An 11,674-nucleotide genomic window follows, 5' to 3' on the forward strand; every position below is an offset into this window, starting at 1 on the left:
CCGGGCCGGGCCGGGCTAGGCTAGGCTAGGCTAGGCTAGACTAGCTTTGTTATTAGGCTATCTCAACCATAACTTCTTACCAGCTATGTACTTTGGGCAAATGTTCTGCATCCTAAGAGCCTCAGTGTATTATTTGAGGGTTTTTTTGTTGTTGTTTATTTGTTTGTTTGTTTTTGTGAAACAGGATTGAATCAGGCCCTTGCACTTGCCAGGGAAGTGCTTATTCTACTGAGCCATCTCCCTGGCCCCCAAATTATTATCTACAAAGCTAGGATAATAACATCTTCTCTACAAGATTATTGTGAAGAATTAAATTAATGGTTAGCACATTGCATGGTCAACTGTAGATACCTAGTAAATGGCTATTACTTTAATAGCAATACTTTTACAGACTACAGCCATCTCTCTAACATTGCTAAAGAGTATATTATAGATAAGTAAGAAAAAGTCTCAGATTTTGTATGGCCATAGCACTTCTCAGTTAGGCGAAAATTGGTGTATATATTGGGTATAGGCTAATATTCCTTTATATAAAATTATGCAAATCAAAATCCTTTCCAAAGTCCAAAAGAGTTTTCATAAGTCATTTGGCAGCAAAATATGACCCGGACTCATTAATCCATTAAATCCTGGGCTGAACTAAAATGAGGTCTTTTTTTCACTCTGTAAATTTTCAGATTTCACTGTTAAATTAATGTTTTCTTAAGAAGTGCTACACTAGTCCCTTTCGGAGGTGCTACATATATATATATATAGTACATGCTCTACCTTACAATTCTAAGATCTCAAAAGTTCTGAAGTTTGAAACATGACTGGTGTCAAGACATCGAATCCATACTTAACTTTGTTCATTTACTACACTTAAGGAATTAAATTGCATCACAATTTCTGCAACTCTTTAGAATCCCAGAAGAATGTAGAAGAAATTTGCCATAAGTACTATATGAAGCTACGATCTGGCCTTACCATAGAAAAGAAAGCCTGCTACTTTAGGAAAGAAATCACCAAAACGTGTACAATCAAAACAGGTAAGAGAAACTGCATTTCCTACAAATAGAAATAAGCATCTATGTGTCTTCATTGACCAAATCTGAGTACATTATTTCTTTTCCTCATCCACATTTTGCTTGGAGAAAGGGTAAAAATGATGAATTTTTATTGGTCATTTCAAAAAGTATATATTAAGCTTTTAATAACATGAGAGAAATGGTTGTTATAATGTTAAGCAAAACCAGAGGATACAATAATATGTATAAATGTGTTTGCAATATTTTTTCAATTTGACAGAAGTAAACTAAAAGGTTGATAGTGGCTGTTGAGTGTTGCAAGCATGGGTGACCAGCTTTTTCCTCATAGTACGGTCTTCTGAGGTATGAGTGAGCAGGAGGTATTGACTCTGCCAAACCGTGGAGTGGCCAGAGCCCTGCCCAGCTACCACAGCCAGCAAGCAAGTGGCAGCTGCAGATCATCAAAAGGCCCCGGAGACTGATGATTCACCCATACCCTCGTCTTGTTTGCAGGTGAAAAGCACACAAGAAAATACAAAGTACTTGCTGCCTGTGCACAGCCTACTCTAAACCGCTCTTTCTTTAAAGCACATGTGCGCCAAGAATCTACTTCAGCACTAAGCACACCAAGTATTGGAGGTATGTGGGGTCACAGCAGAGGAATGCAAGGGAGGGAGGAGTAACCCTCAGGACCCTAGCAAATGCTACTCCTGCTGGTAGCTCCTATAGTAGCTCTTAATCTGTGTCTTCACATGCACCAGACAGTTCTGCCCATCTGCTGCTGGAGCGTCCCCTTAGTGGTATTCAACCGAGCTGGCCTAAGAATGTGCACACAGGCTGTGGTTAGCACTGCATCATTACACTCAAGTGCCTGTCACAGTATAGGCTGGAACTTCACATGCTATGTTCCTGACGGAAATATGGGATGTGATCAAATTATACAGTGAATGTTTACATATTTTTAAAAAATTACGGTAAAACATGGTGATTAACCTCCTCTCAAAAACCTCCTTACATTAGAAGCGCACATGGAAATTCAATATTTAACACTCTTTTGTATATTTTAAAAGTATAATTCTATAATGTCAAGAAGAAATAGTGGCTTTTCTTCTTTTATACTATGTATTTTGCAGTATTGGGGATTGATTCCAGTGCTCCCGTACTGAGGAACATCTCCAGCTCTTTTTTATTTTGAGACAGGGTCTTGCCAAATTGCTAGATGCCCAGGCTGTGTGCTAACTTGTGATCTTCCTGCCCCAGGCTCCCAGGGTGCTCATGTTACAGGTGTACACCAGGCTCAGGTAAAATACACTGATTCCACAGGCCCTACGTAGGTGGCCATAATCCACTTCTGTTTATTCCAACAGGCCTTAAAAATTTATTATTATCCCAGCAGGCTTTAAAAATTTATTAACTTTGTAACAGTTAAAAAGTTAGGAGTACTGCTTTAAGTATACCTGAGCTGGAGTCAACAATTAGGTTTACATCTGCACTTTCATGGGTTGTTAGGTGTCCTAAATCACTATCAATTTAGAGTCCTTTCTCTCCCACAGACCCCTACCCCGTGGGGCCAGGAATGGAGGTTTCCACAGGCAATGCCTGGCACTTTTTCAGCTTCTTTGTCCCCATCTAACCTTCCCATAGGCACTAACATGGCCTCCTGGGGCATTCACTTGGGACACTAGCACCTTTAGATCTCAGCATTTTGACTAAGTAAAGCTTATGCCAAAGTATAGCTCAAGGGGCTGATGAGATAGCTAAATGGTCTAAAGCACCTACTTAGGCAAACTTAGGCGAAGCACAGGGACTGTGGTTTGATCCCTGGCACCACATGTGGCACCAGCTCTGCCCCCAGAGCTGACTGAGCCAACCACAAACAAAAAGTATAGTTCAATTTTGAAAAAAAAATATGTCCCTTGTGAAGGACTTCAAAAAATATTTTGCCAAAAGAATTGCTCATGGGAACGACTTCTTCAAATTCTTTTTTTTTTTAATCATATGAAAAAAGGTAAAATAAAATTTCATGACAAAATCATAAGAGAATAACAATAGCTAATACATTACACATTGTTGTCTTTAAAGTAGTTGCTCAGGGTACAAGACATTGGCATAAAAATTTCTCCAATCACTATCAGCACAAGCCTCCTTTTTAATAAACTAAGAGACACTAATAGAATAACTGACCTGTATGTTTTTCTTTTCCCTATGGTCCTTGCCCCTCTCACCTGTCCTATTCCTTTTCTCCTTTTGAACAATTTCTTCTTGTTTTACAATATCTATTGTACATTTTAAACATTATTCACTCTTTCAATTTCTCATGCCTGGGAGGTAAAAAGATGTTAACACATGTAGGTCTGATTTATTTCACTTATGAGTATGGTTTCTAGTTGCATCCATTTACCTATAAAAGTCTCCAGTTTATCTTTCTTTATGGCTGAGTAGTATAAAAAACCACATTTCTTTATCCATTCCTCGGTTGATGAGTACTTGGTTTGTTTCTGACAAATTGTGCTGATAAAGATCTAATTCTTTATAATAGGAATTCCACTTATTGAAGAATCTTGTGCTTCCCTAAGTACATACAATGACCAATCCATTAGTTTTGTTCAGGAGGATGGAAGTTATGTGATCATTGTTGAAGACTTGGGAGAAGATCAAGAAAAAGGTAGAACATTTCCTTATGTCTATAATTATGCAAATTATGACTGGAAAATTAAACATTGCATCTGTCAGACCATCAACAATGAACTAACTCAGTTGTAACAAATAGGTTCCATGCTCCATGCTAAGTCATTTCAATGCATTGGCAGTGACTGTCTGCAAATCCCTGCCTTGAGAAGCATTCAGTGCTTTAGTTAGTTCTTCAGGTAAAAATATAGACATTGATAACTGTGTCTGTTGGGAAATATGGAATGGGGGACCACACGTGGTATTTATTGGTAAATGACCCCCATGGGTCTTTCCAGCTTTATTGACATCACCAATGTACACTCTTTAGTTAAGGAATATGCCATTGGGGGTGCTGGGGAGATAGCTCAGTGGAATAAGCACTTGCCTGGCAAGTGCAGGGGCCTGAGTTCAATCCCTGGTTCCACCAAAAAAAAAAAAAATACATCATTGCTATAAGCAATATTTTAAATATTTTAATAACTATTCTGAAGAATTCATCAGTGTGTACTCACTTTTTGAGATCTTTCTCAGAACCACAAAAGTTTTGCTTTTGTTGGTATATACTAAAAGAGGATATTTTCTGGCAATATGTATTTTACATGATAGAGTTGATTTTTTTTATAAAATTACATGTGCCGAAGTAATTTGATGTATCTTCTTTCAGACAAGGTACGATTGCGTTACTATGAGTCTCAATTACCCTCAAAAGAATCAGGTAATTTGGAGGCCTGGTGGGCTACAATGTTTAAATTCTTAACTTTGAGGTAAAGATAAATCCAAAATATCTGTGGGAAAGGAAGACAGTTTCATAATGTTCTCTCTAACACAAATCCATGGTAAATTTTTAGATTCAAGAGAATTTATTCTATCTTGTCAACTTTTAGAGTAATAGGATAAAGGTTTGGCTATGTGTGATAAGTATCTCTGTTAGCCAGGGCTGGAATGACAGTTCTGCTCAGAGGTTGTCTGCAGATGGAGCTGCTTCGACTCTGTAGCTCTGCCAGCATCTACATGCCAGTAGTTCAAGGCTTCCTGCCACCTTAACCATGTCTAAATAGCAGGGGAAGACAGATACATGCAGTCTCGTTCCCTTACAGCTGGAAGTGGCATCCAGCACTTTCATTCATCTCTCACTGGGCAGAACTTGATCTTGTGGCTACGATTAGCCACAAGAAGGCAGGCTAAGAAAGGTTCTGTTATTATATAAAAAGAGGAGGTGAGGCTGGGGAGATGGCTCAGTAGAAAAAGTGCTTCCCTGGCGAGCGCAAGGGCCTCAGTTCAATCCCCAGTTCTGCCAAAAAAAAAAAGAGGAGGTAATTATTGGAGTACAACTATCATTGGCTTTACTGGCAGGCTGGCAAGCTGGTGTCCAGGGAAGTGCCCATTAGATTTGCAATTATCTAATTGGAAAACATATTTTAAAAACTAACTGCCCTCCTGTAAGGGATGTAGACGTTCCTCTACTTGTCTAACAATGACTCATTCCATTTGGTTGCAAATATTAATAAGTGAAGAATGTGGTGATTTTGATTCACATCTTAGACCTTACCTTAGTGTTAAATTAACTTCATAATTTATAATTTCTTTTTTCTTAATTTTAAGTGACAGATAAAATGATATACATGTAGACATTGTGTGTGATAAGAATTTTTGAAGTGGGGGCATATGCACTGCGGGATGGTTAAATCAAGCTAATGAACAAATGCATCACCGCACATAATCCTCTTGTGATTGCAAGGTGATGAAGTTGATGGCAAGCTGCTGATGGTCAACATGAGTCCTACAAAAGACAAAGACGTCTGGCTGCATGCCAACAAGAAGGAGCATTCCGTGGAGGTAACACAGATGTGATTATAGAATTGTCGCTGGTTACAAATATTTATGTATATTTGAGTTTTGTACTGGGAGTATCTCAAAGGAGTTTCCTGTGTGCTGGTGTAAATAAAACAGTTACAAGTACTGGCTTGCTTCTTGAGTAGGGAAGAAACAAGAGTGTAACACTGTATGTGACCTCCCTGCTCGAGTCTGATCTCTAAGAGCTGCACAGAATCACCTGGAAACTCGTTAGAAATGCAGGATCTCAAGCTCCCCCTGCCTGAATCAGAATTTCAGTATTCTAATGAGTTTCCAGGAGATTCATAATTTCATTAAAGTTTGAAAAGTGCTCCTATATAGGATGACCTCAGATTCTTTCTTTTCGGTGTTAGGACATGAATTACGTTCTTCTAGGAAGTTTATTAGTGGAAGATCTTCATGCTCCGAGTTTGTTAGAGGGAAAGTAGCAAACCTTTCCGGGGTCATGATTTATGGATAGAATAAAAAAAATCTGCACTCCAACCACTGAATTCACGGCATGCTTTTTACTTAGTAAATGGCATTATCATATTGGTCATGACAAGGAATTATTATTATTTTTTTTATAATTTTTTTAACATTTATTTAGTGTGTGTGTGTGTGTGTGTGTGTGTGTGTGTGTGTGTCCAGCTCAGCCCACCAGGGGGTGGGGCTGGCTGGCATGTGGTGCTGGGGGATCGAACCTGCGGTCCCTGTGCTTTGCCAAGCTTGTTCCAAGTAGGTGCTTTAGACCACTGAGCCATCTCTCCAGCCCCGACAAGGAATTATTAATATCTTGATGAATAAGCCAAAGATAGAAGCAAAGAGGAAAACATGAAAGTATAATATATAAGATACATGAATACACAGCAATTATAAAGATAATGCAATCATCTAAGGCATTACTATACAATGCACAGGAACCAGCATTTTCATTAACAAAATAGTCCTAAATGTACAAAATACAGTGTGTAGCATATATGACTACTCAGTAACAAAGATAACTCCTACTGAGTTCTATACCAATCACTTGCTAACTACTTTAGAAACACTATTACTTAATTCTGACAGCACACCTATGATGACGTAATTATACTGGTCAGCTACTGCTGTGTAATAAACTATCCCTAAAATTTAGTAGCTTGGAATGCTAATCATTTATATGAATCCTATATCTATAGGTTAAATTGGAAGTTAACTGATCTATAAAGCTGATTGTATTGGGCTGCAGAGATGGATCAGCAGCTTAAGCATCTGCCTGGCAAGAGCAAGGTCCTGAGTTCAATCCCCACTACCAGAAGTAAATAAATAAATAAATAAATAAATAAATAAACTAAAAACTTGGCCCTTGAGAAGGAAAACAAAGTACCTAAGGTGTTAGAGACAGTACATGGCAAAAGAAGGGCACAAATTCAAAAGTGCCACATCCAGATCCAGCCACTCTAAGATATTTTGCCCCTTTAAATATATTTGCTGTCAATGGACCAGTTTAATCCTGTGCCCATCCTTTGTCCTCCCCCCCAACACACACACACACACACACACACACACACACACACACAAACTCAGTAAGTAGGCCTGCTAGAAATATCAATTTATAAGGAATTATTCTCCTTAAGGACCTAACACAGGGAGGAGAAATTGACTCGGTGCTTCCCCCTCACACATCAATTGCATTTTCTCTTGTCTCCTCAGCTCCAGAAGTGCGAATCCACATTGCCGGAGCAGGCCTTCTTTGTCCTTCATAGAGAGTCCTCGGAATTTGTTTCATTCGAGTGTAAGAGTAATCGTGGAACCTACATAGGTGTAAAAGATAATCAGCTTGCTCTAGTGGAAGAGAAGAATCGGAGTAGTGAGAATATCATGTTTAGGCTCTCGCAGACTTAATGCAATAGAAAGCTCGAGATGCTCACAAATGCCATTACTGGAGGAGGGACAAGAATGCTGTAGAAGGTTTTGCTTCTTATGTGTGAAAATATTTTTTCTAATCCTTCATTTCTGTTTTGATTTCCTTCTGTACCACTACCTGTTTAATAAAGGTATGAATATATTAAGTATTGATTTTTTTTAAATGCTAACTTTTTAGAAATATATGCAGTTCTTTCTTTCAGTACAGAAATAATTTCACATTTAGTGCTGAGATCTCCGCAGAGAACCAAATACCGTTCCCAAGTTTCTCTTTTAAGATGGACCCTTTTGTAGAGCTGCATGGTTTTCCCTGATTCTAAACCTACTAAACAGGCTCAATCACTAGGCCTGCTAGTAAGAAGACTAGATGCTGCCTAGATTGATCATTATTTAACTAGACTACAAAACACCAAGTGTGTTTGCAGACGCCCTGGGCAGCACCCCCGTTAGCTCTTTCTAACTGCCAAGAGTTGTAGCACTTCTGGTCAGGCATGGTGTGTCACGCCTACACTTCCAGCACTTGGGAGACTGAGGAAGGAGGGCCCTGAGTTTCAGGCCAGCTTGGGGTACACAGTGAAAGCCTGTGTTCTTTTTGTCTAGCTTCTGCCCCTTATTTAGTCCTTGTGACCAACACATCTTTACTGTCCCTTGTATCTCATTTTACCTGATCTCTGCATGCCAATACCTTTTCTCTGCTTTGTTTACCTGACTTTGTACAATTTTAGATGCAAAACATTTTTATGTGAACAACTTTGTACTTCACTATTTCAAAAGTAAGAAAATTCATGCTCAACCATATAGCGACATTATTAACTATGAAAGGAATATTTTGTTTCAGTTTTTGCTTCTCTTAAAGCCTTAACAATTTCTACAGTGCTTAATAGGCTGAATACTTACAATAAATGACCAACATAATAACAGAAAACTTATAAAATATGGCCATTTCTGAAAATGTGAGCTTTTTAATTTCTAGTTTATTGAAACTACAGGATATAACTGCTGGTGAAACAAAGTAAAAGAGACTGAGAATTACTGTATAAAATTATATAATGATAGAACAGTATAACTTGGTTTCATTAACTTGTCAATAATTTTACTATGGAGACAAATAAAAACAGAATCTAATTATTCCTTCTGAAAAACAGTAGAAGTTAGACCATGTGCATCTATACAATAGACTGAAAATAATTACTACCCACCTAAACATATTCATTGTCTTGACTATGAACTATAATAAACCATTTTTCCAAAAGTATGTGTGTCAAGAGTGACTTTATCATAAGATGACTCAATATTCTGGAATTCTGAAGTGAAAGTAAGCAACCCCAATCTATAGATGTTGATATGTGGAGAAGGTTATCTGTGATAATGTGGGACTCAAAAGCTTTGATTTTTCAGGACTGTCGAGAGCTCAGCAGACTGAGCACCTGCTTAGGCAAGTGCAGGGACTGGAGTTCTATCCCCAGCACCAGCCCTGCCCCTGGGCATGCTGAGCCAGCCACTGAGACCAAGCATGGTGGCACACGCCTGTAATCCCAGCAGTGGGCAGGCTAAAAACAGGAGAATTACTATGAGTCCAAGCTGTGGAGTGAGACTCTGTGCCAAATACATAAAACAGGGCCAGCCAGATAGCTCAGCAGACTAAAGCACCTGCTTAGACAGGTGGAAAGACAGAGATTTGATCCCCAGTGTGCAGTGCTGGCCCTACCCCGGGGTACACAGACAGCAATTGAGACTGGGCATGGTGGCACGTGCCTGTAATTCTGGTGCTTGGGAGGCTGAAAACAGGAGAATCACTATGAGTCCAATCTGTGTAGTGAGACCTTATAGACCCTGTACTAAATATATATAAAATAAAATAAAAGATTAAATAATAATAAAGTGTGCTATAAATTATTGATCACAAACAACATGCGTCACTGGAGTTACTAGATCATGTTGCTTCAGATACTAGTTTTTTAAGCAACATCCTCACAGGAAATGTAACTTTGGCCTATGACTATGATTCCGAGACCAATGTTCAGAGTTCTCCACAGAAACCACCCAGTTTTTGTGCAAAAAAGGAGCATCAATCAAAAGGTGATGCTGACTGTGGGTTTTTGCCCCTGGTGGAATTATACCAGCCAAGAGTGTACCCAGGAACACTACAGAAACTCTGTATATTATAAAGGCTTATTAGAGGGTTTGAGAAACTATACATATAGAAAACAGACTGAGAAATGGGCACACAGCTTTCCCTGAATAGGCCAGTGCTTTGCGTCACACAGTGCTTCCAGTAGGGAAATTTGTCAGATAAAAACCGTACAGCGTATCCTCATTTACTTCGCTGACCAGATCTAGCACTCTGAGACATCTGGCTCTTCCCCAAGGAAAGGCCAATGTTTTGAATCAATTCAAGACTCTGAGGTAGTCACAAGAGCATAACTAAAGGCACTCAGGAAAGATGATTTGAAGAACTGCTTCAGACAGTGGCCAGAATGATGGGGTGAGTGTGTTCAAAACAAGGGGAAGTATTTTCAGGAGGACTAGTGGCAATGTGTCTTTTATTGTAATGTTTAAAATTTAAACATTCGACTCTTTGGTCATGGCTTGTAATTCATTAATAGTAAGTAGGCCAGAAAAACAAAAGCTGGATCTTGGAGGGAAATCAATAAAATTTGGCTAGACTGATCAGGAAGAAAAAGAGAAGGAACACAACTTACTAGTCTCAGTAATAAGGGATTTTATAACACGACAGATTCTGAAGATGTTAAATATATAAAGGTGAGCACTATGAATAATACAACAATAAACTTGACAACTTTAATGAAAATAGATGAAGTCCTCAAAAGACACAAGCTACAAAGATTAAATCCAAGAAGAAACAAACCTGTGTCACATGTGTGTTAGGTCTCTGCATTTGACTGTCCCACACTATGTAGGACAAGGGTCTCCCTTCACTAACAGAGTGGGTAGAAGGTATGAAGAATAGTTAACAGCCTAGTGCTGAATGGGAAAAAAATGGTTAATAGGACCTCATGGGGTGTCAGACTCGTGACCTTTTACCTTCATCATCCACATCGCGACCCATCCCCTTCCATGCTAGACCATAGATTTCAAGGTCTTAGTGACTCTCATTGACTGATAACTCCCTAGACCAGACCTCCGTCCTGAGCTGCAGGCCAGTGATGCTCCCTACTGACTACAGGACACCATCACTTAGATATGCTGCAGATTCTTCCAGTTCAGTACCACCCCAGCCAAATGGACTTTCCTTCTATCCCACGACCAAAGACACTCTCTTCTCCTCTGTATAACCATTTAACTCAGTGGCCTAGTACTTGCAACAGTTTATTATTAAATACTTGAAGCGATCAACTGGGCCATCAATGATTCTGGTTTGCTCTCTTCTGCTACTTGCTACTCTGTTCCCTAGTTCTGAAGTTCACCAACACTAGTGTGCCTAGGGATCACCTGGATCATTATTAAAACACATTTCCTGAGCCTCAACCACAGAGATGCTGACTCATTAGGTTGAGGTGTCACCTATAAATCTGTGATTCTTGCAATACTGCACGTGATATCAACGCTGCTGTCAGAAGGTCATACTTTGAGAATCCCTGTTCCAGATCATATAAGTGCATGGGCTCTGAGAGCCTGGACTTTAGATTTTTGTTCTGAATGATCGTTCCCTCTTGAGCAAGCCTTTCAGAACTCTGATACCTGTTTTATCCTGAGTGATGATACCTCTAGTAGCTTGTGTGCCAGATTTCTCAGTTTTACTGCCAAATCCAACTTGCTATCAATATTTACACTTTCCTAGTTTTCCCGTCTTGCCTAGCTTAAAGGTCCTGAGCTTTTCAGTGCTGCCAATGAGCCTAACATTTGCAAAGACTGAAGTCCAAAGTGATGGCAGTATTGTATAATGTTAAATTTGTCAAAGACAATCTTGTCAGATAAAAAAGTTATATTTTTAGTTATATAGGTCTTACTTTATGTTGGTCATGACCATCCAGCAGAAAAGTATAACCATGAGGTATAAAAAATAATGCCATATTCATATGCTGAGCTGTAAAAGGCTCAAGTCAACAACTTCTGCTAATTGGCAGTTCTGCTGATAACCCACTACTATTATGGACTATAGGACTGTATTGGGTTGTTTTGCTGAATTCAAGTACCTACAATATTTTAACTGGCATCAAGTATGAAAGGGTCCTTTAAAGACATCTCTAAATACAGCTTCTATAACAGCAATAGAACACCCCTCTCTGACAAAA

General features: G+C 39.1%; 1 protein-coding gene across 7 annotated transcripts in view; it reads left to right on the plus strand.

Annotated features, from left to right (window-relative positions):
- Positions 1 to 7,577, plus strand: part of Il33 (interleukin 33) — a 55,252-nt gene extending 47,675 nt beyond the window's left edge. For all 7 annotated transcript variants that reach the window (XM_004637225.2, XM_023721960.1, XM_023721959.1 and 4 more), the window contains exons 3-8: positions 903 to 1,028; positions 1,521 to 1,646; positions 3,547 to 3,672; positions 4,342 to 4,392; positions 5,416 to 5,513; positions 7,206 to 7,577. In XM_004637225.2, the coding sequence (XP_004637282.1) occupies positions 903 to 1,028; positions 1,521 to 1,646; positions 3,547 to 3,672; positions 4,342 to 4,392; positions 5,416 to 5,513; positions 7,206 to 7,397 (719 nt within the window). In that variant the 3' untranslated portion in view covers positions 7,398 to 7,577. The remainder of the gene's footprint in view (positions 1 to 902; positions 1,029 to 1,520; positions 1,647 to 3,546; positions 3,673 to 4,341; positions 4,393 to 5,415; positions 5,514 to 7,205) is intronic.
- The last annotated feature ends 4,097 nt before the right edge of the window (positions 7,578 to 11,674 follow it).

Source organism: Octodon degus, unplaced genomic scaffold (genome assembly GCF_000260255.1).
Source record: "Octodon degus isolate 3935 unplaced genomic scaffold, OctDeg1.0 scaffold00087, whole genome shotgun sequence".
In the NCBI taxonomy this organism is placed as follows: domain Eukaryota; kingdom Metazoa; phylum Chordata; class Mammalia; order Rodentia; family Octodontidae; genus Octodon; species Octodon degus.